Raw genomic sequence first — 27,271 nt, forward strand, 5'->3', positions numbered from 1 at the left:
CCCTCTGGACACTTGCAGAAACACACAGATGGAGTAGAGAAGGTGAGGGTGGGAGCACTGAGGAGGTGCTACCAGGAGAGAGGCACCTGGACACCACCTCCCTGACACTGCCACAGGTGGGGGGGGGGGGCAGGGATGCAGGAACAGGTCATGAGCTCAATGCCCGGTCCCCAATCCCCCAATCCTGTTTCTGCCCCTGACTGTGCAACTCTGGGGAAGTCCCTTCCTCACTGCCCCCTCCAAGACCTTACTTCCCCCATCTGTCAGGTGGGGGATAGGGGGCTTCATTTTTAAGAGCCCCTACAAACAAAGACTTAATTCTTAAATCTTTGGATCTTAGGCTAACCCTCCCCAGCATGCACACAGTCTCCCCAAAGTCATGCACATTCAGAAAGGTCCCCACTCGGACTTCCCTGGTGGTGCAGTGGTTAAGAATCCGCCTGCCAATGCAGGGGACACGGGTTTGAACCCTGGTCCGGGAAGATCCCACATGCCGCGGAGCAACTAAGCCTGTGTGCCACAACTACTGAGCCTGCGCTCTAGAGCCCGTGAGCCACAACTACTGAGTCCACATGCCACACTACTGAAGCCCGCACACCTAGAGCCCTTGCTCCGCAACAAAGAAAAGCCACCGCAATGAGAAGCCCTCGCACCGCAACGAAGAGTAGCCCCCGCTCGCCGCAACTAGAGAAAGCCCGCACGCAGCAAAGAAGACCCAACGCAGCCAAAAATAAATAAATAAATTTATTTAAAAAATAGAAAGAAAGGAAAGTCTTCACTTCCCGGGGCCCCAGGGACCACCCTCTGGGAATAAAGGGGAAGCTGAGGTTCAGGAAGAAAGAAAATAATCTAGGTGCTGGTGAAGTGGCTGGAACAGCCCCCTGCTGGACCCTGAAGGCCTGGAGGGTGAAGAATTTCGAAGAAGCCTGAGCCCTCCCCACCTCTTCTCCAGCCAGTGCCTTTCCTCCCAGCTTTCTCCTTCCTTGTTTTTCCCACCCCCAGCCACCAACCCTCCCGGACACTAGGTCTTTTTCCCTTACCTCCCTGCCAGACACAGGAGGGCTTAGCCCAGCAACCTGTGACTTGTCCTGATCCACTTAAACATTCTCAGCACTCTGATTTCATCTAATCAACACCTGCCCTGTTTCACTATGATTCACTGACAAGTGTTGAGTCTTTATTTCAAGTTCTGACGGGCCTGCCTACCTGACAATGATGAAGCTGCCCGCTCTCTGAGGGGTGGGGTGGACTCCTAGCTCCCTAACCAGGATATGGGGGCCTTGCTGCCTGCCTCTAAGTAGACACCTTCCTCTCTCGGACACACGGCACTTGCTACAGGTCTAAGGCAGGCAGCTGAGTGACACTTCCCTACCTGAAGTCCTGTGGTCCCATCAGCCAACATCTCCCTAAAGGGACCTGACATCCCTACTTAGAGAGCTTCCAGCCTTTTTGTCCACCCCTATGGCAGACAAAAAGCTTCCTATCCACGGGGGAATTCCCTGATGGTCCAGTGGTTAGGACTTGGTGTTTTCACTGCCGGGACCCCAATTCAATCCCTGGCTGGGGAACTGAGATCACACAAGCCTCTCAGCCCAAAAAAAAAAAAAAGGCTCCCTGATAGAGTTCCCAGGGAACTGCCAACATTGCTCTGCCCAGGGCCTGGCACAGAACAAGGCCTAGTACACATCTGAGTAACAGAAAATGGAATTGAACATGACCCTTTCCCACGATTACCCCACCACCGCTCACACCTGGAGCACATCCAGTTCTCGGGATGGAGGCTGTCTCAGTTACATGGCTAAGTGTTTGGTCAGAGCCAGCTCCATACGGTTTTGATCAGATTTTCATCATCTCATGTTCAATTTCTCGGCAAGCCTCCACGACATACCCCCTTCTCCGGCCTCCGGGAAACTCAGAAACAGCCAGAAAACCTTGGGAATAAGAGCTTCACAAGGGAGCAGGACTCCCAAGTGGGGAGTTTCCTCCAAGAGGCCCTCTGTCAGAAGAAACAGGCACTTTTCTGGTCAGAGAACTTTCGTGATGGCTCCTGAGGCTTTGTGCACGTGGGAGGGCTTGGCTCTGTAGTACTAGCTATATCACCACTAGTGCTTACTAGGTGCTGGGCACTGCTTTAAGCACTATTATCATTCCTATGTTGCAGCTGAGGAAACTGAGGTGCAGAGGTTAAATAACTTACCCAGGCTGGATGGCCGGTAAAGTGGCAGAGCTGGGGGTCCTGGCTGGGCAGACGGGCTCCAGAATCTGACTCTTAGCTACCACACATACCACCTCTCTGAGTTGATCCACCTCCTAAATGAAAATGGGAAATAGTACAGCAGGTGCAGGTCTGAGGAAGTGGCCCTCAGAGAACAGGGAAAACCGTTCCTTTGAGGTGCTGACCATGTGCCAGGCTCCAAGCTGAGTCCTTTACGTGCATTATCATTGCATCCTCAAACAACCCTGCGAGGTGGGGATCACTAGTCCCATTCTATGTATGAGGAAATGGAGGCACAGAGAGGTAGAGTGATCTCCCAAGTCCACTCAGCTGGTGAGTGGCAAAGCTGAGACTGCAGCCCGTCTGCCTGACGGGTAGCACTTAAGCTGAGGGCTGGGGGCTGGGATGTCCAGATGAGGTAGAAAGGCTTGGCTTCCTAGGAAGAGCTGGGAAAAAAACAAGAGAAGAAGCTGAAGGTCTCAGGCAGGACCCCAGTGCTTGAGCTCAGACACAGATATGCCCCTTGGAGGCCTCCTGGGCCGGCCTCTCCAGCAGAAGGGGAGCCTGCTTCCCCAGAGCCTCCGGGAGGAAGTGGGCACAGGTTCTCAAGGTCTGCTCAGGCCTCAGTTTTTCCAGGAGTGGAGCAGTGGAGAAAGGGCTCAACCTACAACTATGCCCACCTTCTTACCTCCATTCCCAGGGGAAGAGCAAAGGCCAGGACCTGGTAATGTTGAAAGGAAAGGAGGAATGGAGGGCAGGGTTGGGATCTGGAGGGCAGGGATAGGGGAAGGACTAGGGGTCTGTGGGCGAGACTTCTGGAAGGACTGGGCCTCTCAGGGGGCCTCTGAGCCAGCCTGGCTGGGGCCCCTGCAGGGCAGAGCTTCTGGGGACTGCAAGCGTCGGATCAGATCCTGAAGGACCTGCTTCTGAGGGCTGCTTCCATCTCCTGAGGGGCCAAGCATGGGGTGGAACCTCTGAGGATCAGAGTAGATGGGGGAGTCAGACCTCCCAGCCCACTTCTATTCCTAGGACCTTTGAGTCTTCCATGGCTCCGGAGGGGAAGCATAAGACCTGAGCTGCCCTGGGCTCCAACCCGGCCGAAGTAGGATGGCTGTAACCCCAGCAGCTTCGACACTGCCCTATCAGACAACAGGACCCACCCCCCACCCACCACCCCCCAGAGTTCTGGATCTCAAAATCACACTCACTGGAAATCTGGACCCATTACCATCAAAACCACAATCACCTTGCTGACCTCATACCTGTCAGACCATCACTTCAAGGATCCTCCCCCAAGAGGAAGACACCCCTTCCTACCAGGGACCCAACACTGTAAAGCTCTCCATCAATTCAGGAATCCTGGCAGGACATCCCATCACCTATTGGCGTCCCCACTGCTGACAGGAGCCCCATTCATGTCAAGGTCCCCCCATTACTATCAGGCCACCATTCCTCTTGGGAAATCCTATCACTGTCAGGAACACCCAAGCCCATCAGGCAGGACAGCAGCGATGCACCACTCCAGGAACACCGTTTTCCATGTAGTCTATGTAAATGGCACCTCTTGGCATGGCAGCCCTAAGTGTCAGAGCATCTGTTAACACAGGGTCCCCAATGGTCTTAGGGCTGCCATGACATAGAGTCCCAGCCCTGGCAAACCCTTGTGTTTAAAGTGACGCTACATCACTGTCTGGAACCCAGAAATAGTTATTCATGCCAGGCACTGTTCTGGGTGCTGACGGTACAATAGTAAGCGAGACAGATATCTTCTTGGGATTCAGGGAGCTGAATGTAATCCTTTGGGGATTCTACGATGGAAGGCAACATCTACTCGTAAGTAAGACTAATATAATAAGAAATTCCTCAAACACAGAAAGGGGTTAAGACTGTGAGCAGTGAAAAAAAAGATAAATACCTTGATAATCCACCCTACGGCTGTCCAACATCAACATGCATCCTTCTTACCAAACCCTAGACTTAACATTTTAAGGGTGTCACCTAACATAAGATCACTTTTGTTTATACAACCAAAAAGATTCACTGCTCCCCAAAAAGAGACTCTTCAGAGCCTTAGCAATTACCACACCTGTCTTTGCTTGGGCTGCCATAATAAAATACCATGGACTGAGTGGCTTAAACAACAGAAATTTATTTTCTCACAGTTCTGGAGGTTAGATGTTCAACATCAAGGTGCCAGCATGGTAGGTTTCTATTGAGAGCTCTCTTCCTGGCATGTAGATGACCACCTTCTTACTAGGTCCTCACATGGCAGAGATCTCTCTCTCCCTTCCTCTTCATTGAAGGCCACAGTCCTATAAGACTAGAGCCCTACCCTTATGATCTCATTTAACCTAAATTACTTCCTAAATACCCTATCTCTAGATATAGTCACATTGAGGGTTAGGGCTTCAACACATGAATTCTAGGGGACACAGTTCAGCCCATAGCAAAAGCCAAATCTAAATCCACGAACTCAGAATGACATCCATTCCTCCTCTAGTTTTGCTGTAATCTCATCTCTCTATTCTACAACACCTGGTGACCACCAGCAGCACACCTGATTGGTCAGGATAGGTTGGGTGAGGCTGCAAGAACAAATGACACCTAAATCTGAGTGGCTGAACACAACAAAATTCTGTGCTGCACACATACCAAGCCTGCTGTGAGTCTAGGCAATCTCTAGCACAGCTGTACTCCATGTGGTGGCTCAACATTCCAGGCTGCTTTGATCTCTTGGCACGTTCTTTCATCTCAACACATGTTTCCATGCTGACTCCAGCCAGGCAAGACAGCAAGGGGAACCCTTCCTTAAATGCTTCTATCCACAAATGGCACATGCATTTCATTGGCCAAAGTGGGTCATACCTCCATGCCTAACTTCAAGGGAGCAACTGCCAGGAGGAGAAGCAAACCAGAATCTTGGTGAGTAGTAGTAATATTACCACAACAACCTATATTCAAGAATGGAATAAAGGAGGATGAAAGAAAAGAGGAGTCAGTTAAAGAAATGGGGACATTTCAGAGCCAGGAAGGAAATATGAATAAAAGTTGTAGTCAGTAGTTCTGAAACTAGTCCTGGGGCTTAACTAGAATTTATTACTTCTTTCTTATATTAGTTTTCTATTGCTGTGTAACAAATCACCACAAATTCAGCAGCTTCGAACAACCCAAATTTATTATCTCACAGTTTCTGTGGGTCAACAATCTGGGTACAGGTTAACTGGGTCCTCTGCTCAGGGCCTCACCAGGCTAATCTCAGGTGTCAGCCAGGCTGCCATCTCATCTCAGGCTCTGAGTCCTCTTCCAAATTCACTGGGTGTTGACAGTTGTGGTTTTAGGACTGAAGCCCTGAGTTCCTAGAGCTGCCTGCATCTCCCTGCTCCATGGCCCTCTTCACAACATGGCAGTTTGCTTCTCCAAGGGCAACATGAGAGAATCTGCTGCTGCTGTTTATTTCTTAGCCCTAGACACTTCTTTAAAGGGCTCACCTGATTAGGTCAGGCCCACCCAGGGTAATCTCCCTTTTGACTAACTCAAAGTCAACTGATTTTGAGTCCTTAATTACATCTGCAAAGCCCCTTCATTTTTGCCATAGAGCATAACCTAACCACATCACTGATATCCCATCATATTCACAGGCCAAGAGGCCAAGGGGATCCCCTCAAAGCGAGGAGATTATACAGGACATGCACACCATGAGGGAGGAATCTTAAATTCTGTTTGCCACACTTCCTCTATGATTCATTCCCTTTACCTCCAACTGGCACTTCAGCTGGTTGACATTCTATGCCTGCTAAGGGACCCAAACCTTCATGCCCAGGGAATACTGGTCCCTGGTGGTCCTGCCTGATTAAGGTTACAGGGGTCTTCCATGAACTTTGACCACTGAGCATGGCATCACCAGGAGGTATCCCAAGTACCCCAGGGATTACCCCCACATACATAGCTTCTCACACCACTTGCCTTCTGCTGCCTCACACACATCAGGATTAATCACAAAGCCCTGTCCCTCCTGAACCTCTGTGCTTGATGTTCATTCCACCTGGAATGTCCTACCTCCTGCCTCACCCATCCTCAAGGCTCTGCAGAGCTCCCTGTTACATGTAGCTTCCCTTGCCTTCCCTCTGGCCCCCCTACCCCCCAGGCTCATCACCAGCGACACAGGTCACCTTCTGCTTGGTTTCAGAGGCCCTTGTTTCCTGCACGTCTCCTGAGAAAGCTCAGTCCAGGCCCAGAAACCCTGGGGCCCAGAGTGGCCCAAACTGCAGAAAATGAAGGAGAGGGGATGTTCAGGAAATCCTGGCAGTGGCTGAGGCAGTCCTTCAAGCTGCTGAGGGCAGGAGGCAGAGAAGGAGGGTGTACTGTTGCTCAAGACTTCCCCCAATCCTGATGTCCAGTCACCTCCGGAAGTGCTGTGCAATATCCTACCCACACTTGGACTAAAGGGACAAGCTCTGCCCTGCAGGCTGGGCCGGGACCCTCTGGATATGGACAGAGGGTTTGGAGAAGGATTTGCGGGGTGAAGCAGACCCCCTCCTAGGATCAGGGACTTTCAGAAGCTGAGTCATCAGGCTTCTTGCCCATTTCCAGCTCCTTTCTGGAATAAGAGAGCCCAGGCTCCTCAGACCAGAGCTCCACTTCCACAGGCCACACAACCCATTTTTTTCTAGACACTAGATGCCCTCTGCAGGCCCCATGAGGTTGCAGCACAGGCCAGGAGCCTCGCATCCCCTTTCCCTATGCACTGGATGCCCCCTGCAGGCCTTGTGAGGTTGAGAGCCACAATGGGATGGATTAAACAGAACACACATATACACACAAACACAAAAGTGGGGACACCCTTACCCACACACATACAGCCATACCCACACACACATACACAGGCATATAATCAAACACAGTGCCAATCACTCACATCTACCAAGGACACACCACAGACATTTAAGCATATAATCACAGTACGGACACAAGGGGACATATAGACACACATACACAATTACACACAAACCGTCATGGGCACACAGACACAAAGACACACATGGACACAATCTTTCCTCCTAGAGAAGAGTATTTTTTTGGAAGAAATATGTTAAAAAGCCACCTGGGGAACAGGGTAATATCATGAATGGTGGACTTAATAAAAGAAGGTACCTAAACTGCCTCTCAGTCTAATGGGGTCTGTTGACTAGAGAGCCTTTTGTTTTGCTGGGCACTGGAGTGGTTACAGTTGTGGAACAGTACGGAGAAGAGTTGGGGTAGAGCTACTAAAAAGAGAAATTTGGAGTTTGCAAGAGCTTAATCTATATAACTCGTATGAAAGCGCATTCTTAGAAGTTGGGCTCCTGAACTCAGAAAGCCAGGTTGAACTATCCTCACTGCATCCCAGGACACCCTAAAAAGAGACAGCCCTCCTGATGCTGGTAATATATGGGAGGTGATGAATGAGAAAAGGAGATGGACCTAACTACCACTGAATGCACCCACTGTGAGTCAGGCACATGGACTACCTCACAAGATACATATTATTCCCATTTTACAGATCCCGTTCCCTCGACTGTCCAGGGTTCTAAAACCGGATTCAAATACAAGAGTTTGAGTATAAAAACCCTGTTGTTTCCACTACATTAGTAATGGCAAATGCAAGGAATATAAGTTTCCATTCCCTACTCATGTTCCCAACAATGACAGAACGTATGTGTCTTCCCCACTGATCCAGATCAGTGATTGGCAAACTATGGCCCAGCCAGCCTGCTGCCTGTTTTTGTAAATAAAACTTTATTGGAATATAGCCATGCCTGTTCATTTACATATTGTCTATGGCTGCTTTGGGCCTATAACAGCAAAGCTAAGAAGTGACTACAGAGACAGTATGGCCTACAAAACCTTATTTATTAGCTGAACCTTTAACAAAAATTTTGCTAACCTCTGATCCAAACCCAGCCTCAAATTGGAGTTGGCAAGTCTGCTTGCCTTTGGTGTCTTAGCATTGAAGGATGGTCAGATAAATAAATAACTGGGATGGATGGATAGATGGATGGATTGAACCAACAGATGGACAGACATATATGGGTAGTATATCAGAGTTTTGCTCCAAATATGTACCAATGTTCTGCCATTTATAAGCGATGAAACATTGGGTAAATTAATCTTTCTGGATCTTAGTTTCCTCATCTGTAAAATGGGGATAATAATACAATGATCATTATCTAGGGCTCTTTCTATTGCAAATGACAAAAACCCAACTTAAAGTAGCTTAAGCAAAAAGTTAAATTTGTCATATCACATAACTAGATCAAGATTTGGTCTACTTCAGCACTGGTTGGACCCAGGGATTCAAATGATGTTATCTCCATCTTTTAACTTGACTTCTCTCTAATTCTTTTTATGTGGAGGCCTCATTCCTGTTATAGACAGGTGATCTTCTAGCAGCAGAAAATATGGCCACTGGAAGCCTCAAGTCCACATTTGTATAGTGAGTGATCCAAAACAGAGGACCTCTTTCTCCTAACATCAAAGCTCATGAAAAGCTTTGAACTGTGCTTGTGACACATACTCAGTTCTTCAATATATTACAGTGGCCAGGGAATGGAGTACTCTGATCAGATCACTATGGTGAACACAGCCACCAAGACCACGTGAAGTGAGAGAGAAATTCCCTAAAGGAACCAGGAAAAGGAGTATAAAAAAGTGTCTGCATGAACAAAAGCATCACTCACAGCATTCTACTTCATAGATTTGTCATGAGAAAATGATTTTAGAGCATTTAGCATGGTGCATGGCACTTAAGTATCAACAAATGTTCATTATTACCATAACTGATAAATAGATGAATGGATGCATTAAATAGACAGCTAATGGTTAAACATACAGATGAATAAATGAAGAAGAAGGTGTGAAAAGATAGATGAAAGGAAAGATGGGAAAATGGACTGATGAAGAGACAAAGATGGGGAGACATATGGACACATGGATGGACGGATCGATCAGTTGATAAATGGATGGATGATGGAAAGAAAAGGCAGACAAAAAAGGGCTCACAGTTAAGTTTGTCATATCATATGCTCTAGGGCTGGGAATGGGAAACAGAATAGCGCTCCACAATTGGTGTCTCCTGAGGGGTCTCCTCCTCTGGTCTCTGTCTCTTGGGTCCCTCTCATCAGGTGGGGGAAACACTTGCTCCCCTCCCTCATCTCTAGTTTCCTTGTGTCCCTGTGAGTTAACCAGCCCCTCTCCTCAGAAATCCCCTCTCAATTCCCAGGATAGGGAAGGCATGGCAGAAGGGGGTGTTTTAAGCCAGGTTCCCCTCATGCTATCGATAATTCTCTGACTCAGTTTTGGGCACAGGAAAATAATGGGGGAGAGGGACAGTACTGGCTGGGCCAGGAGGGTGAAGCCCTAGAGTCCTGAGATGTGCGATATGGGAGCTGGACCTGCTTCCAAAGAACTTTCCCTTTAGCCCTGCTTGTCGAAGAGAGGAGTAGGTCTCAGATGATGGATGTGTAGTCACTGTGATAGGCCTAGGGAGACCTGGGAGGAGATCTTCTCCAGCCTTACCCTGCTACCTGTGATTGTCCTCAGGGAATCTGGGGGACCAGCTGGGTCCCATCTTTCCCACTCCAGTAGTCTTAGGACCACAGAGAAGAGGTGGGAGTAAGGAGAAACCTGGGAAAGAGGGAGGTCCCCTCCACCTTGCTCTGACCTCTAATCCTGAACCAAGCTCTGACCCCTAGCCTTAAAACTGATGTTCAAATGCCTTCAAGAGGACGACACTGCAAACCTTCCCCTAACAGGGACAATGCAACCCCCTTCCCTTGTCCAAAATGTTGAGCGCTGAGGTTCTCAGAGCTAAAGACAAAGAGCGGGAAGTGGGGACAGGGAGACTACTGAGGAGTTATGAAAGGGAAAAAATGTTCTAGATAGATGGAGACAGTGGGGAGTGCACTCAGTGGAAAGGTATTCTGCTACCAACTCATGTACTGCAATTCAATTCAGACACTAACAACCCAGAGCTAGTGTTAGACTTCACAGGTTTAAGGGCACAGTCCCAACAAGCCTGCCCCCACTTGAGATGCCAGTCACAAGTGGGGTCCCCAGGCCACCTGCATTTCTGCCTAACTAGCTACAAGTCCAGAGGTCTTCAAACCCCCCTCAGGTCCAATAGTTCACTAGAATGACTCACAGAACTCAGAAGTGCTATACTGACAACTACTTTTTTGTTTGTTTTTTTTTTTTTTTTTGCTGTACGTGGGCCTCTCACTGTCGTGGCCTCTCCCGTTGTGGAGCACAGGCTCCGGACACACAGACTCCGGACTCGCAGGCTCCGGACACACAGGCTCAGCAGCCATGGCTCACGGGCCCAGCCGCTCCGCGGCATGTGGTACTTTCCCGGACCGGGGCACGAACCTGTGTCCCCTGCATCGGCAGGTGGACTCTCAACCACTGGGCCACCAGGGAAACCCTGACAACTAGTTTTTTATAAAGTATATATATCAGGAACATCCAAATGAAAAGACACACAAGGAGAGTCTCAGCGCAGAGCTCCCATGCTCTCTCCCCATGGAGACACAGAGGGCACGTCACCCTCCCAGTACATCAATGTGTTCACCAACCAGGAAGTTCCATGAGCTTTGGTGTCCAGAGTTTTTACTGAGATTTCATACATAGGCATGAATGAATTGTTGGCAACATGACTCGATCTCCTCTGATGGACTGGCTCAAAGCCCCAATTCTGCAATGATATGGTTGGTCTTTCTGCTGACCAGGCCTCATCCCAAGTCACCTCATCTCTTAGCATCAACTCAGGTGTGACCCAAAGGGCTCATAGATAACAAAGACACGCGTATTACTTGAGATATTCCAAAGATTTAGAGTCTCCCTCTCAGGAACAGGGACAAAAGCCAAATTCTTTAGTATACAACAGACAGAGCCCTGCATCTGAGTGAAGGGATGTGAATTACTGAAGCCCTGGGGACCAGGCCTCCTGTTCCCGTGCACCAGACTTGACCCAGCTGCAGCAGGGCAGGAGTGTCACTGTGAGAGTGAGTGTGAGGGTGAGTGCGGTGGAAGCACAGCTTCTCCATGCCCAGACTGCAATGCTTCCCACTGGCATCCATGGATCTGTCTGTCACCTGTCTGTATGTAGCCCAGGCAGGGGAAGATAGGTATGAGAGGGGAAAAGCATGTGGGATGGTGGGAAGAGGATAGGTGAATCTATTCTCCACACTTCAGCCTGAGGGAACTTTTACTTCACTCATTTCTGGTCATTCTCTCCCATACCGTCCAGCCACAAGGCTCCCTTCCCCCCTTCCCAGACCAAATAGGGCAGCTATTTCCAACCTCCCACACCGGGTTAATTGCTCTTTCTTGGCTTTACCAAAGCACCCTCTACTGCCCCCAGCCAGTCAGTTTCGTCTATTGTAGTGATCTTATTGTCTCTTTTGATTGCCCTCACCCCTCCAACCTAGATGACAAGCTCTCTGAGGGCAGAATCTGTGCCTGTCTTCTCTGCTGTATCCTCATGCCCAAGCACATCACCCAGCACATAGTAGTCACTCGATAAATATTTGTTGATTAGTGACTGCAGGAACAAAAATCGCAAGAAAGGAGGTCTCAGCTCAGAGAGGAAGGGCTGTGACCCTCTAACTATGAAGTGACTTGGCCAAGGCCACTCAGCCAACAAGTATTCCCATAGCCTGGCCTGTCTAGACTGGGCCCTCTCTGGAGCCCTATTCCTCCTCTGCCCAGAATCATAAAAATAGAATGGGGCAAACAAGAAAGGCAATTGTCAGAGCAGAAGCCAAGAAGACAGAGAGGAGAGGGGATGGCAAAAGAGTACTGGAAGCGTCCCAAAGCTCTTTTCTTGCTGCCTGGTACTGAGGTCTCCGTCTTCCCAAGGTGGAGCTCCGAAATCTGACTCCGCCCTTATAAAAGAGGGTCCGTGCCCTGCCTCTTAGTAATAAGCCCTGACTCCACCCCTTTATTGATAGGTTCTGGCTCCACCTTCTGGACTATGCCTCCTCTGAAGAAATGCCCTGGCTCCGCCCCTTCCGGGTAATAGGCAAGCCCCACCCCTAGTGCGTGACGGTGTCCTTGTGACGTAACGTACCGGCCTGTTTCCGGGGTGGAGCCAGGGAGGGTGGGCGTTTAGGCTGCGTCGACCCCTCAGCCCCCCTCCAGGTGACCCCAATCCCCGAAAATCCTCACCCGGGGCCCCAAATATCCCAGCCCCATGACCTCGAAGGCCTTTGGCTCTAACCCCCTAAATGCCCCATGCCCCCGAGGTGCCCGACCTCCCAATCCCTTAACGTCTAGTGCCTCCCAAATCTTCAATCCTACCCTGTCCCGATGTGGCAACTGAGTCTTCCCGGGGGCACCTGTCTCATATTACCCGAGAACAAGTCAAACTGGTCCAGAGAATGACAGAGAAGGGGATCCGGGATTGGGGAATCCTTGATCCAATCATGCCGCTCCCCAGGAGACGTTCGGAACCCAGGACATGTCGGGATTGAGGAGATACGAGGTGGCGCTGGAGGCTGAGGAGGAGTGAGTGGAGGCGGGGTTCTGCGGAGGAGGAACCTAGCCGCTCCGGGGTGGTGGGGGAGGGGCGGGGAGGGCGCGAGGTTTCTGGGGCGGGAGAAGCGGGAGGGGTGGGGCCTCTTAGGGGGCGTGGGCTGGAGGAACCGCCTCTAAAAGACGGGGCGGAGCCTTCCACGAGAGGGGCGAGGCGTCCAAGGGGCGGAGTCGGTGGGGTCAGCCCCGCCCCGCCCCGCCCGGCTCTGCCTTCTCTTTGCAGGATCTACTGGGGCTGTTTCTACTTTTTCCCCTGGCTGCGCATGTGGCGAAGGGAGCGGAGGTGAGGGGGCTGCGATACCGCGGACCCGCCCGGGGCATGGACGAGGCTCAGTCCGGGAGAACCGATCGCGGGGAAGCCGGGAGCCCCCGCCCCGCCTCATGCCTGTGTCGGGTCGCCCCACAGCTCAGCGCACCCTCGGGAGCAGAAGCTGGAGCCTCTGCGGGGCCTAATGAGCTGTCTGTCAAGTGGACTGGGCACTGCTCCCCAGCGCTCCGGTCGCAGCCTCCCCCGCCGCACCCCCGCTGCCACTGCCCAGCCAGCTGGTGCATTAAAGATTTAAACCAAAGCCACCGTCCTGCCCTCCTGATTCTGCCGCCGCTGCCGCCATTCGGGCTGGGAGCCCCTCTCCACGCCGGCTGTTTCCGTATTGACAGGGCCTCTGTCCTTGATAGGGTGTCCGTCCGTGTCCAGGCTCCCATTATTCCTAAGGGTCTCCCATCAGGGTCAGGCCTCCCCTTACTACCAGTGATTGCCTTCCACCACCTAAGCCCCCCGCCCCACCACACACACACTCATCTCTATGAGTGGTCTGTATGGAGGGAGCTAAATAATCCTGGCTTTATCTTCCTCCCAGCCTTGTCCCCACATCCATAAATCCTCACAATCCCAGCTCTCTGCTTCCACCTTCCTCCTAGACAGGACTTTGCCAGGTGCCTGAAGAATCTTCTCCTGGGAGTGGATCTAAAATATTTTAAGCCCATAGTTGTAGGAAGTAGGCTGTGAGAGGAGGGAAAGATTCCTAGAAGCTGCTACCCTCGGCCTGCCATAGGGGAATGACTTAGAACTGTTGGAGGTCTTTCCTACAGTTAACACCCCAGCTTCTGGCTCCTCCAGTTGGATCCCAAGTTTAAAGATACTTGGCATCAGGGACTTCCCTGATGGTCCAGTGGATAAGACTCCATGCTCCCACTTCAGGGGGCATGGGTTCGATCCCTGGTTGGGGAATTAAGATCCCGCATGCCGCACAGCGCAGCCAAAAAAAAAAAACAAAGGTACATAGATACTTGGCATCAGCCCCCCGAAGTGTAACCTCCCTAGGAGAACCCAAGGGCCACTGCTCCCTACCTTTCCTTTCTGTCTTGTCACCGAGTTGGGCTGAAACCCACTAGTTCCTGAAGTGATGAAGGGTCAGGGACTCCTAGTGGGTCTGCTTTCAGTTAGGGACTGGCCCCAGCACCAGGGAGGGCACCACAGAATTAAGTTAAAGGGACTGCCCAGTTTGTGGGTGGGGTCAGAGCTAACTTCCAGCCTCGTGCTGACCCTGCCATAGCAGGTTGTAGCTGGGAAAAAGACTTGGCCCGGGCTTCCCTGGTGGCGCAGTGGTTGAGAGTCTGCCTGCCGATGCAGGGGACACGGGTTCGTGCCCCGGTCCAGGAAGATCCCACATGCTGCGGAGCGGCTGGGCCTGTGATCCATGGCCGCTGAGCCTGCACGTCCGGAGCCTGTGCTCCGCCACGGGAGAGGCCACAACAGTGAGAGGCCCGCATACCTCAAAAAAAAAAAAAAAAAAAGAGACTTGGCCCTATCTTTGGAGAAGCCAAAGGGGAGAGATGGGTGCATACCTGGAAGAATTTGTTTCTTCCTTCCCAGGCCTCTGGATTGACTGGTCCAGAAAAGACTCCAAAGTGTGTGACAGACAGCCAGCTGAAGATTTGTGACAAGATGATGGTGCCTCAGTGGGTGCACCCGAGCTCTGGGGTACAAGTCCAGACTGGAGGGTGGGTGAGAGACCCTAAGGCCTCTGGTACTAGAAATTCAAGATGAGTGACCTCTGGGTTGTGGCCACCTTCAAGAATGGACCCAGGCTCTTGAGGCATTTCCTCACAATGTCTACATTGAGAACCCTGACAAAAGAGTACCCTGTCCAGCCCTGGGCCTACACCTCAGAATCCCTCAGGATACTCAGATTTCCTGAGTATCCACAAGACAAGCTCCAGGGAAGGAGCCCCCAAGCCTTACCCTGGACAGGAGCGGGAGAAGCTCGAGTCTTTCAGCCTGGGAGGGGGATTAGTCCCTACTCTCCGAGCTTAGGGTCGCTCCTGATTGTTGCAGCCGCCCTGCAGCAGAAAGATGCCCAGGGAGGTGTGAGTCCCCATCCCAAGAGTAGGCCTGCCCCATAGAGGGTAGCTGGTGACAGAGCAGAAGGTTGTAGAAGGTACCCCTGCAACAACCAGATAAGGGCTGGATTACTGGGTGATGATCAGTTTATGTTTAAAATATAGAGCAGGACAGGAGGGTTCAAATCTCCAGACCAGGAGTGGGAAATTCTTCAGGGTGCCAGGGGCACTAAACTTAGCAGCTTGCCCCCACCCTAGGCTGTCCCCAGCTTCCTGGAAAGGACAGGAGGAGGAAGATAAGGAATAGTTTTGCATTGGGTGGGGAGGGGGGTGGCTAGGGGAAGAGGGGGTGAGGGCTGGATATAGGATTTAAAAAGAAGGGACAGGAAGGTAAAGGGAGGTCGGGGCTTTAGCAAGAGGATGGGATGCAGAGGGTGTAGGGGTTGGGGAGGGGGGGTTTCTTCCAGGCCCACAATAGAGAGAAACTGGCATTTGAATAGAACAAAGGAGAGGTAACTGAGCTCTTGAATCTTATGTCTCAATAAGCCAGGGGCTGGAAACCCCAGGTCCCTGCTGGTAAGAGGCTGGCATGTCTGGGACAGGACTAGGCAAAAACAGGAACGTAAGATTTCTTGGGTCTCTTACCTGTTGGACAGCAGCAACCTGGCACCAAAGAACTTTTATCTTCCCTCACCTGCCCTCCATATCCACCCCATCCTTCCTCCCTATCTCATCTTCTGGGGAAAGCAACCCACACCTCAGTATCCCCAAGGCAACCCATTACCACCAAAAAGGGCCTTCTCCCAGCTTCGCAGTCTGAATGTGACCGGCCCAGGCAAGACTCCTCCTCAGTCAGAAGGGCCTGCTTTAGGGAGCCATTCCCGTCAATTTTTCCTAATAAGACAAGCAGGCTAGGGCAGGAAGCGGGCAGGGGGAAATGAAGGCAAGTTGGTGCTGGCCTGCCATCTGCTCCCAGCCCACCCACAACTCCCCCATCAGAATTTGGGTGTGCTAGTGTGACCGTGTGGTTGGACGATTGTGAAAACACAACCGTGTGGGAGTGGAACTTTGAGTATAACTGGGACTGTATGATTCCATCCGGGGTTGTCTGATCATGTGAGGTTGATCGAGTGACTGAGGTGTGACTGTGAATGTGTAACTATGAGTATGTGAGTGTTAATGTCCATCATTGGATGCCACTGTGGATCCTTGGCCGCCCTTACTCAGTTACTGTACCATCAGTCCCCATGTGCACAATCCCCTCCCCAGCTTCTCTGCCCAGGATTTAGGAGCCCATGGGAAATTACTGTCCTAAAAGAGGAGGGGGTCTGTGGCACAGGGGTCTCTGGTAATTAGGGCCCAGGAGTGTCACAGGATGAGCAATACATCTTCACCTGCCGCTGACTCACCTGGTGCCCCAGGTAAAAGGCACCCAGATAAAAGGTAGGGAAGGAGGCAGAGAAAGAAGGAAGTATCCAGGCTGAGCATCATGAAGGGGCCCTCACCCACCAGCAGCCTCCTGCTGCTACTGTTGCTCCTAAGCCCAGACCCTGGAGGAGGTGAGTGTTTGGGGGTCTAGAAGGCCAGGGGTCTGGGTGAATGGGATGGAGGGAAAGGGGCCCAGGAAGCCCAGCCTCCAGCTATCCGATGGAGCTTAGGGTCAGAAGCCCTCCGAACACACGGTCCTGTTGTCCCCTAGCATTGCCACTGGCACCCAGCACTACATCATGCTGTACTCAGTTCTACTGACAGCCACTCTCAAGCAAACTACCGAGGAAGGTCATCCGAGTGGAATTTCAGGAAGCTGATGGGGACTGTCACCTCCAGGCCTTCGTGTGAGCTTTGACTCTGCCCCTGATTTGACCCCTGACTCTGACCTCAGTCCCAACCCCTGATGCTGATCTCAACCCCGCCCCAATTGCTAATTCTGATGCCAACTCAGGTTTTCATCTGGCCTTTGCCTCTAACCCCTGGGCCTTACCCTCATCTCCAAGCTACGACCATGGCTTTGGACCTTTCCTTTCCCAGGTTTCACCTGTCTAGACGCAGCATCTGCATCCACCCCCAGAACCGCAGCCTGACTCTGTGATTTGACTGCCAAGGGAAGAGGCTCCAGGGGACTCTGCCCAACTGAGTTTGGAGATGATAGGGAAAATGGGCCGGGGCCCCCAGTAGCCAAAATAATAAAGCAGCATCGCCCAGTAGTCTCTGACTGTGGTCTCCAAGTTCTGTGTATTCTCCTGTGAGTCCCGAGTCCGGAGCTGTGAGACATGTCAATAGACAGAAGAACCTCCTCATTCTCTTTATTCACACCTTCACAACCCCCGCCAGGGGCAAGGCCGAGAGCCAAGGACCCACACACACTCCCCAGGTACCTATATACATACATGCAGAGAACACATGTTCCCTGCCTCACATACACGTGGACACACATGGACACAGACATACACATCTACACACATTCCTCAGGTGGGCTGCCAACTCTGAGATGAAGCCAGAGGTCCAGGCACCTTTCAGCTGGCAAGTTGGGAACACAGAGTCTCATAGAAATGAGCTCCAAACAGAATTTCCAGCTGAGAACCCCACTCCGTGGGGATCTACTGTCCTGCCTGGGTTCCACCTGTCTGTCCATCCACACCAGCAAGACAGAGTTATAGGTGGAATCAGCTGAAGCCTTCCAAGATCCTCTACAGGTTTGGGACTCCTAGAAGAAGGAGGAAAATCAAGGGAGATAGTAGGACTGGATCTTGTCCCAGATTCCCAGAGAATGAGGGAGGAGACCCAGCTCTGAGCCCAACACTCCAAAAATGAATAGGGGAGCCCACCTCTGTGTAAGCCCCAATACCCTGAAGATGAGGGAGTGGACCTAGCTCTGGGCCCAGGCACGTCAAGAATAAGGCAGGGGATCCAGCTCTGAGCCTAATACCCTGAAAATGAGGAGGGAATCCATCTAGGAGCCCCAGTATCCTGCAAGAGACAGAAGAGACCCAACTCTGAGCCCGGGACTCAAGAACGAAAGGCCCATCCCTGAGTCCAGAAGTTACAAGAATGAGGAGCCCCAACTCTGATTCCCAAAACCCTTATGACTAAGGCACCTGGCTCTTAATCCAGACACTCAAAATGAGGGCACACATCTCCAAGTCCAAACCTCCCAGAGGTCATACTCACCTGGAAGCTTGTCCACCGGAATCATCGGGGCCAAGAACCCAGACTTTTGGGGTCCATCCTTCTCACATGGTCTCAACCTCAGCCTGGAGCACAAAAAGGAAGCTGTCTCCCTGACAATGTGGGGCGTCTCAGTCTCTTCCAAAAAGGTTTGTTAGTAAAGGGTCAAGAGAGGAAAGGGTGAGAATCATGAAGTTGGGGGTGGGAGAAGGAGGAGGAATGGTTCCAGAATCAGACACGTTCAGTGCAAAGTCATGAGGGGTGGGAACGGGTGTGGTCTATGGGTATCAGAGCCCTTGTGTGGGATCAGAGGATGAGAGGCCAATGGCAGTCACTTACCAGAGCCCCAGTGCCAGGGCCCCAGCCACCAGTCCCAAGAAAGAGAATATTCCCAAAGATGCCAGCATAGCCACCTGCTCCAGGGCGTCTCTGTGGTCTGAGGGGGAGGGTCACGTGCCAGCTGTGAGAGCAAGCCTGCCAGACCAAACTCGGTGCCCTCTTCTCTCTGGGGCTTTCCCATCCTCTACCACCTTTGCCCATCTGCCCAAGCTCACCAAGTGGCCGCGGGTCTGGTAGGAGGGACGGTCTTGGGGGAGCAGGGCTAACCGCCTGAGGTTCTTCCTCTGGCTGCGCGTGTTGCTGGCCCCCAGCTGGTATCTCCTTCGGTAGGGGTCCTGGAGGGAGACGAGACCTGAGGAGAACTATCCACGCGGGGTCGGGGCGGAGGTCAGGGCCCGCCAGGCGAGGCCAGGGCCAGGGTTGGACACAGGGGCGCCTCGGAGGCGGAGCTTGAAAGGGTAGAGCCAGCTTCTGGGGATGTAAGCAGGGGTGGAGGCTGAAGGGCGGAGGCTGAGGGGCGGGGTTTAATCTGGGGCAGGGTTTAAGCTAGGGCGGGGCTGCAGGCAGCTACAGGTGAAGCCTGGGGCCGCAATTGCCACGCCGCCCCGTAGCGCCTGCAGTTCCGCCGATAGATGCTGGGCAGCGGGGCCTCTGCTCTTTCCCTAGGCTCTGTCTCTCACCGGTGCTCGGAGTACCCCAGGCCTCGGGGCTCCAGGCGCTCCAGGTGCCTGCGTCCAGAAAGTCCCGGGCACTGACCCGCACGGCATGGGGCAGCCCAGCCACAGCGTCCGTGATCACCTCCTCCAATCCAGCCGGTTCCACCTGTCAGTGCAGATGGTTCGTCGACACGTTATCCAGGTTATAAGCACTCAGCCTATCTGCCCCCCAGAGCCAGTCTGCAAAGAGCACCCCTTCCTCCCAGTCCTGTCCCTGTCAGCCTGATGCAGCCGTCTGGGCTTCACGTAGGGTGGCTGGTGGTGTCAGGCCTACACCTAGTGTTCAGAAGACAAAAGTGCACAGTGGTTTTGTAGACAGGCTGTGACTTCAGACTGCCTGGGTTCAAATCTTTGCTGTACCACTTACTGAGTGACCTTGGACCTCTCTCTGTGCCTTAGTTTCTTCATTTGTAAAATAGAGGTGAATACACCTAAATGAGATAATACATGTAAAATGTGTAGCACAGTGCCTGGCAGACAGATGGTGTTCAATAAATATTGGTTATTGTCTGAGGCAGCGGCTCCGCAGGCCTGATGCTGGCCAATCTTTGCCATCTCCAGATGTGGGACTTCACCTCTATCCACATCTGAGTATATGAGTGTTTGTATGCGGCTGTGCCTCTGGCTGAAAGGCACTCCTTTTCCTAGAAAAGTTATTTTTAAAAAATCACTGCTGTCTTCCCACAGATGGGCTGAGATCAGTTACAGCCCTGCAGGGCAGAGGCTCGGTCCCTCAGGCTCTGCTACAACCCCAGCACCCAGCACAAGGCCTGGCCCATGGAGAGTACGCTGTAGGGGAAGGCCACGGGGCGTCAGTTACCTGCCAGATCTGGTCACGCAGAACACCCAGGAACATGAAACTAGAGACAGGACCCACAGCCCCAGATTGGGACGCACTCCAAGGGCCTCACCGTGGACCAGGCTGGATGCTGTGCTGGACGGTACTGCAGCCGGAACTTGAGCAGGAAGTGGGGCTGGCGGGGCCAGGAGGCAGGGTACGTCCAGCTGGCACGCAGGCGGCGAGGATAGCCAGGTACCGACTCTACCCGCAGCCCCTGGGGTGGGTCAGGGCGCACTGGGGGCAGTGGAGACACAAATTCAGGGCACAAGACAGGTACTCATCCCTTCCCCACCACCTCCCAAGGGAAGATGGGTGTGTGCCTAAAGGTCCCTGAGGGGAGGCACTTCCAAGGAGGTTGGGGAAATCTTAAGCTTGATCATCCATTAGGCACAGGACCTATCTGTCATCCCTATTATAAAGTAAGCTAAGATCTGAGGATGGATTTTTGAAATGTTTGTTGAGTGAGTTAAAGAGTGATTCTGGGACTTCCCTGGTGGCTCAGTGGTTAAGAATCCGCCTGCCAGTGCAGGGGACACGGGTTCGAGCCCTGGTCTGGGAAGATCCCACATGCCACGGAGCAACTAAGCCCGTGTGCCACAACTACTGAGACGGCACTCTAGAGCCCACGAGCCATAACTACTGAGCCCGCGTGCCATAACTACTGAAGCCCGCGCGCCTAGAGCCCATGCTCCACTACAAGAGAAGCCACCGCAATGAGAAGCCCACGCACCGCGATGGAAGAGTAGCCCCCGCTCGCCACAAATAGAGAAAGCCCGCGTGCCACAACTACTGAAGCCCACGCGCCTAGAGCCCATGCTCCGCTACAAGAGAAGCCACCACAATGAGAAGCCCACACACCGCGATGGAAGAGTAGCCCCCGCTCGCCACAACTAGAGAAAGCCCACGTGCAGCAACGAAGACCCAATGCAGCCAAAAATCAATAAATAAAATAAATAAATTTTTTTAAAAAAGAGTGACTCTGCTTTCCATCCAAGGAAGATGAGTTGGCCCAAATTCCAGCCAGCGCTTTGGTGACCCCCTTCCACACACAGATCAAGAGGAAGGAGAGGCCAGCAAGGGCTTCCACTGGGCAGGGAGGACATGAGATAGAAGTGCCTTCAGCACAAGGCCTAGAAGCAGAGAGGCAGCACTGGGGCTAGGCAGCCAGGAAGGACTAGTAGGGAAGGGGGTAGTGGCAGCAGTCTCTAGAAGCTGATGTAAGCCTGCCTCCTGGGCTCTGATCTCCCTGGGTTCTTAGTCTCCATGGGGGCCATCTGTGTGCCGAAATGGGTCTATGTTGGGAGGGAGCTATGTGGGAGCTCAGGGGAGGAGAGTTCTGAATTTGGGGGGTACCTGTACTCTGGGGTCCGTTTGGGGTCTCTGTGGTAGGGATTTAGGGAGAGCTCTAGGAGTGGGTACTCACAGATGCTCTGCAAGCTCACATCCAGCAGGCGTGTGCTGGCCCCCAGGGGGTTCACTTCAGTCACATTGATCCGGTACTGGCTCCAGAACTCTGCCCCATGGACCACACAGCGGGCAGCCCCTGGGGGGTCCTGTGGGCATGGCCAGGGCCCTGTGGATGGACTCATCCTAGGAGAGAGGATGTGGTCTTGAGCTTTGGAAATGCTCACTGTGGTACCCAGCTAGAGCCCCCAGCTTCCCTCTCATGTCCTACCTTTGGCCATCGGCTCCTGGTACTGTCTTCTTCCTGGCAGGGAGGAGGCCATCCGAGGTCAGGAAGGAAAGGAGGGTCCTCCTTCTCTCTCAGGTCTTCCTTAGGACCTCCTTACCTACCTCCCATACCCACGTTTTGCTAAACACCCAAACATATAGGTATACACACCGATCATGCACACACCTGTAGGAGGTGAGGTAGCGGGTGGGTAAACCGCTAACCTGGCTGGGACTCCAAGTGCAGGAGAAGTTCTCATAGTCAGCTGCTTGGCAGGAGACAACAGGGCGGACTGGGGGGTCTAGAGGCAGACGGTGCAGCTGGAGACCGAGAAGTTCCCAGCCCCTACCCATCCCAGAGGGCTTACTCAGGGCCTGGATTCCCCCAGGAGCCCCATGTCTCATCACTGCTACCGCCAACACTCCCTCCCCAACTCACAGCCCAGCTGCAGGGTCACCATGCCCCCAAGTGCACCATCCAGGGTCCGGCAGATATAGGTGCCCTCGTCAGTGCTTTCTGCCCGGGCCAGGACCAGTTCGTGCCCTAGATCAGAGTCAGGTCCCTGGAGCAGCCTTGTCTCCCCGTCCCGAAACCAGGACACCGGGGCCCTGGGGGTGAGATGAGATGATGACAGATGGAGGGAAGATTTAAACTATGAGTCCGACCATGTCACAGCTCTCCATTGGCTTCTCAGTGCTTGCAGTAAAGCTCAAACTCCTTTTGCTGGCTTACAAAGCCCCTGGTGATCTAGCCCTTGCCTTCCTTTCCTTCTTCATCACCTTCCTGTCTCCCCCTCCCCCACTGCACTCCACTCAGGTTGTGCCTCTTTTGGTTCAAGAGTGCGGAGCTCACTCCCACCTCAGGGCTTTGCACTAGCTGTTCTCTCTGTCAGGAATGCTTGCTTATACCCCAACCTTCAGAAATCAGCTTCAATGTCACCTCCTCCGAGAGGCCTTCCCTTATTACCAATAAAAAGTGGTCACTCAGTTACCCTCTTCCACCTCACTCTCTTTTGATTTTCTGCCCTGCAGGTATTACTACCTGGCATCTTGCCTGGCTTGTGCACTGCTGCATCCCAGGGCCTAGAATAGACCAGGCACTTAGCAGGTGCTCAATACATGTTGGTTGAATGTTCTGTTGAATAAGGATGGTTTGAGGGTTAAGACAGACAAAGAGGTGAGGATTACAGATACAGGGGCAAGGATGGGAGGGGTGTGAGGACTGGGCAAGGTCAAGAAATGGGTCGTGAAAGGGTCCTGTCAGCCCAGCAGGCTGGTGGAGCACTTACCCAGCAGTCACTCCAGGGCAACACAGCGTCATGGCCCTGCCAGGCTGCCCATACTGGACCCCTGTTGAAGGCACTTCTGAGCAGAGGCTCTTCCTTTCCCTCTCTCCCACCCCACCCCACACTTTGTGACAGTGACAGGATAAGGGGTGGACTTTTAAGACCTGAGTGGGGTCATGGGGTCAAAACATCATGTTATAATCTGGAGACAGAGGTCAGAGAGCAGGGTAGAGAGATGTTGCCAGACTGGATTTCAGGGGTTGGGAGGATGACAGGTTAGGCATGAGAGGGGCCACGGTGATGGTGGCAAGTCACAGGTCAGAGTTGGGCCATAGAGCAGAGTTTTTCTCACCTGGGGGGCCCCAGGCCTGGGGGCAGGGACAGGAGGCAGACACCAGGGCTGTAGCCACGGCCACCAGGACCCTGCTCAGCCCTGAGCAGCTGCTGCTCATCTGTGGGGAGAGAGGCAAGGTCAGCGATCCCCCATTCCCAAGATGGGAGGCTAAAGTCTGCCTCCCCCTCTTCCAGACTGAGGCTTTCTAGGAGGAAACCAGGTGCCCAGTGGGGTAAGGACATCAGACATCACTGGGGGCTCTGATGTAAGGTCCCCTTTCCACCATACGCCCAGCGCTGTGTGTGAGTACACACACACGCACGCACACACACCCTCACACCCCCCCTTCTCAGTCGTGGGCTTAGGGCCCAGAACAAAAGCTGGAGGCGACAGACTGTGCCAGCACCGCCCCCTGCACCACCCTTGGCACCCACCCCTGGCACCAAGTGTTGGCACCGGCTCAGTCACTCCCATTAACTCCTCCAATCCAGGTGTTGGGAATTCCGTGTCCATCCCACCTGGCCCAGGGATAGTCGTTGCCTCTGACTGACCTGAGGCAGCCCTCATCACCCTGGGGTGGGACTGTCATGGTGGGTCTGAGCCCACCCTGTACCCCTGCCATGAGGCCTAACCCTGCTCTGGCTGCCAAGCCTCTTCTCGCCTGGGCCTGGCTCCTTGCTCTGCGCCGCTCATCTGGGCCTGACTCTGGAATCTTGCTGGTCTTGAGCCTGTGAGGCCGGATGGGGCTAGGGTGCAGGCTGAGGCTGCGGAGTTAAGCAGATCCAGATGCCCTGACTGCTGCCAGAGGCTGGGGGTGGGCGAGGAGCCAGAAGATGGAGACAGGGTGGCGGGACAGGAGAGGAGGCTGAGAGAAGCTGGGAGGCTGCAGGAACAGGAGGCTGGGGTGGAGGCCACAGGACAAAGAGATGCTCAGAGATCAGGACTGGGAGGCAGTGAGAGCTCAACGAGGTGAGGGCTGGGCTGGGGCAGCAGGATCTCAGAGAGGCCAAAAAGGTAACCAACCATGTGTGTACGGGGGATGGAGGTGCTAGGAGAGAGGGAATCCTGGATGGGAGAAAGCAGGATGAGGAACGCAGTGGGGAAGAGGGAAGGGGGGTGGGAGAGGGCGCAGATGGGCAAAGGGCCCTGGGCGAGGGCTCCAGAAGAGGGAGAGCCCAAATCCCTCCCAGGTAGAGCTGAGCAGCGACCTCCGCGTGTCTGTGTGTCTGTCTGAGTGTGTCTAGTGGCTCACCCCGGCTCCCCGGCCGCATTTACCCTGCTCAGCCCTGCCCTACCTCGATGATTCCAGTGGTTGACTGTCCATGGCCTCCAGGACTTCCTCCCACCAGCTACAGCACCCGTCTCAGCTCTACTCAGTTCTGGGACCCCAGAATCGTCCCCTCCTTCCCCTTCCCTGCCCCCGCCCCTCTGGGCCATGGAGCTCAGCCGCCCCTAGCTAGGCCCCCTCCTCTCTCCTTTCTCCTCCCTCCTACTCTCCCACCCCCTCCCACCCAAGGCCCTGGGAAGGGAAGAGGCCTCCCCCGAGTCTGGAAAGGAAGCCACAGGCAGAGCCAGGCACAGCCAGGCACAGCAAGAGGGAAAGGAGAGCTGCTGTGTCCCTGTCAGCAAGAGGTTCCTGTGTTTTCACACAGCAGAACACAGGCACATTCACGCGTGGACTCCCCAGGCACAGTCAACAAAGATACGCCCTTGAACACACGCGGACACAGTCAAATCAAAAAGCAGACACATACTCGTGCTCCCACTCTTTTCACTCCCCAGCAAATATTTCCTTAGGGCACAGCTGTCTGTATTTTAAGGGGAAGAGGGCCCCACGTTGGGGGATATAAAGAAAAGCCAAAGAGTCCAGTTTCCCCCTCCCCTGGACGTTCCAACCATTTCTCACCTCCCCCGCTACTCTTCAGGCCCCAGCACCAGGAAATGCCTTTGGTCCCTTGGTGCCAGATACACAAGACCCACACTTACCCTCAGACACACACTCTCAGACACAGCCACTCACAGTTACACCGATACACTCAGACATCCTCACCCAGGCTCAGACACTTAAACATTTACACATACCCAGACACACACACAGACACACATCTCCCTCTTCCTTGCACAGCCAAACACACACACTTAGCACTCCACCCTGGGATGGAGGGGTCACAGCACTCTCTAAAAGCAACTCCTCATCATAGTGTAAGCCCCCTCTTCCAGGGAGCTCTTAGCACGGCAGATCCCCCATCTCATCACCATTTCAGGCCCCCAGGTAGCCAAAGAGACAAAGGTGAACAGGGGAGTCAGGCACAGGGGCACAGAGAGAGAGACAGATGCAGAGAACATGAGAGGCAGGACTAAAAAGCAGACACACAGAGATACCTGGGGAGATGAAAGTGTGAAGACACACAGAGCACTAGCTCTAGGAAGACAGTAGTAGAGAGAGAAAAAGAAATATAAGGAAACTGAGTCAGACAGGGAGACAGAAAATAAGGAGCACTGGACCAGTGACAAGGATTCTCAAGCACTAAAAGAAGGAGGGAGAGCCAAGTGTGCTGGGGATGGTCTGCTTACCCTGGCCACTAAGTAGAAAGGTCAGTCCCATTGGCTACTGAAGTGGGTCCCCAAAATGCAAACCCAGCTCCACTTCTCCTCAGTCTAACAGGATACAGGACACACGCCGAGTGCAAGTCTCATTCCTCCTCTGCCATGCTGAAGTCACACACTGGCACACGCAAACCCAGCCATCCACTCTCACGCTGTCAGACACAGTCTCAAACTCCGCAGAGACCTTCCCCAAACACATTCCCTGATGTGGTCACAGGCCCTCTCACACACACACAAACGCACGACCCGGTCTCTGCCCGCAAACTGCACACTGACACACACACATAATCCCACACAGGCACAGCCACATGCAGACTCAGCCTCAGCAGAGCGACACCCGCAGTCACACTAGCTGAGTTTCACCAAGCGACACTTGCGAAGTTTCGCACACTGACAGCGTCACACACAGCCTTGCAGTCTCTCTCTCTCTCTCTTTCTCTCTCTCACACACACACACACACGCACACACACGCACTGACATTCCGTCAGTCACTTCGGGCCCTTCAAATCCCACACCCCCAGGCCCCGCCCTCTCCTGGCAAGGCTCCCTCGAGCTCACCCGCGGCCCCATCAGGCCTCACCTTCTGCGGCCGCCGCCGCCAGCGCCCTCCGTCCTCACCCTCCGCCCCGGCCTCTACTCCCTGCCGCCCTGGGGCACGCCGTGGGGCGGCTCCGCCCAGGCACCAATGGAAGGAGAGGGGTGAAATAGGGGGGGCTCGACCCATTGGAGCCTCCAACTGCCAATCATCCCCACACCCACCTCTGCCGGACACTTCCTGTCCCGTCCGGGACTGAGGAGGCTGCCGGGGACCGAGTCTAGAGCCGGGTTCCTGGGTTCTGGCCTGAAAGCCTCTCCTCCTGGGACAGCAGGACCAGAGCTCTCAGGCCCCGCCCCGTCCACCCGCCAGCTGTCCTCAAACAAAGCCTCAAGTTCAGTGGCTTAGGAGCTACTGGACAGGTGACCAGAGAAGCTGAAGGTGCCCCTGACTCCAGATAAGGAGGTGGACTGGTTGTAAGGCAGTGGGTCTCAAACGTTGCTGGACATTGTGGTTTTAAAACTCTCAAGCCACACTCCAAGTAAATCAGTACTGTTTAAAACTCCCCAGGTGATTCCAAAACAAATAAAAGGTGTAGGATCAGGGTGTGTGTGTGTGTGTGTGTGTGTGTGTGTGTGTGTGTGTGTGTGTG

General features: G+C 53.3%; 3 protein-coding genes and 1 long non-coding RNA gene across 7 annotated transcripts in view; 2 read left to right on the forward strand and 2 right to left on the reverse strand.

Annotated features, from left to right (window-relative positions):
- Nucleotides 1–12,986, reverse strand: part of LOC113610607 (uncharacterized) — a 28,664-nt gene extending 15,678 nt beyond the window's left edge. Inside the window, exons 1-2 of one of the 2 annotated variants that reach the window (XR_003429145.1) lie at nucleotides 12,603–12,986; nucleotides 2,198–2,661 (exon numbers count right to left, since the gene is read on the reverse strand). This is a non-coding gene — a long non-coding RNA (uncharacterized LOC113610607). The remainder of the gene's footprint in view (nucleotides 1–2,197; nucleotides 2,662–12,602) is intronic. The other variant, XR_003429144.1, reaches the window with a different exon arrangement.
- LOC113610606 (uncharacterized) lies at nucleotides 12,327–13,353 on the forward strand. Its single transcript, XM_027088913.1, has 4 exons — nucleotides 12,327–12,391; nucleotides 12,690–12,757; nucleotides 13,008–13,067; nucleotides 13,191–13,353. The coding sequence occupies exons 2-4, from the start codon at nucleotides 12,711–12,713 to the stop codon at nucleotides 13,345–13,347; spliced, it is 264 nt and encodes an 87-aa protein (XP_026944714.1). The 5' UTR covers nucleotides 12,327–12,391; nucleotides 12,690–12,710; the 3' UTR covers nucleotides 13,348–13,353.
- A 3,099-nt stretch (nucleotides 13,354–16,452) lies between these two features.
- Nucleotides 16,453–17,299, forward strand: CCL27 (C-C motif chemokine ligand 27). The gene is given in 4 exon segments (XM_027088946.1): nucleotides 16,453–16,683; nucleotides 16,824–16,959; nucleotides 17,153–17,250; nucleotides 17,253–17,299. Coding segments are annotated over 4 exon segments (351 nt in total). The 5' UTR covers nucleotides 16,453–16,613.
- A 105-nt stretch (nucleotides 17,300–17,404) lies between these two features.
- Nucleotides 17,405–26,738, reverse strand: IL11RA (interleukin 11 receptor subunit alpha). Of its 3 annotated transcripts, none has more exons than XM_027089016.1 (13): nucleotides 26,665–26,731; nucleotides 23,495–23,594; nucleotides 23,146–23,206; nucleotides 22,296–22,465; nucleotides 22,044–22,158; nucleotides 21,861–21,893; nucleotides 21,609–21,775; nucleotides 20,256–20,419; nucleotides 19,309–19,450; nucleotides 18,844–18,963; nucleotides 18,629–18,725; nucleotides 18,293–18,375; nucleotides 17,405–17,828 (listed from the first exon to the last, which is right to left on the reverse strand). In XM_027089016.1, exons 2-13 carry the CDS (start codon nucleotides 23,592–23,594, stop codon nucleotides 17,812–17,814), a joined length of 1,269 nt encoding a protein of 422 aa, XP_026944817.1. In that variant the 5' UTR covers nucleotides 26,665–26,731; the 3' UTR covers nucleotides 17,405–17,811. The 3 variants fall into 3 exon arrangements, 2 of the variants coding, with proteins under 2 accessions (XP_026944817.1, XP_026944818.1); XM_027089017.1 differs by lacking the exon at nucleotides 17,405–17,828 and adding an exon at nucleotides 17,835–18,091 and having other exon boundaries at nucleotides 26,665–26,733; XR_003429171.1 differs by lacking the exon at nucleotides 18,629–18,725 and having other exon boundaries at nucleotides 26,665–26,738.
- Nucleotides 26,739–27,271: the final 533 nt, after the last annotated feature.

This window comes from Aethalodelphis obliquidens, unplaced genomic scaffold, assembly GCF_003676395.1.
Source record: "Aethalodelphis obliquidens isolate GAN/ISIS:26980383/991018 unplaced genomic scaffold, ASM367639v1 scaffold64, whole genome shotgun sequence".
NCBI lineage: Eukaryota > Metazoa > Chordata > Mammalia > Artiodactyla > Delphinidae > Aethalodelphis > Aethalodelphis obliquidens.

Coding starts and splice junctions, on each gene's coding strand:
- LOC113610606 (XM_027088913.1), top strand. CDS start 12,711: ATGTCGGGATTGAGGAGATACGAGGTGGCGCTGGAGGCTGAGGAGGA. Junction 12,758..13,007: donor GCGCTGGAGGCTGAGGAGGA/GTGAGTGGAGGC, acceptor TTCTCTTTGCAG/GATCTACTGGGGCTGTTTCT. Junction 13,068..13,190: donor ATGTGGCGAAGGGAGCGGAG/GTGAGGGGGCTG, acceptor GTCGCCCCACAG/CTCAGCGCACCCTCGGGAGC.
- IL11RA (XM_027089016.1), bottom strand. CDS start 23,594: ATGAGCAGCAGCTGCTCAGGGCTGAGCAGGGTCCTGGTGGCCGTGGCT. Junction 23,207..23,494: donor CCAGGCCTGGGGCCCCCCAG/GTGAGAAAAACT, acceptor TGCCTTCAACAG/GGGTCCAGTATGGGCAGCCT. Junction 21,776..21,860: donor CCAGGAGCCGATGGCCAAAG/GTAGGACATGAG, acceptor CCTCTCTCCTAG/GATGAGTCCATCCACAGGGC.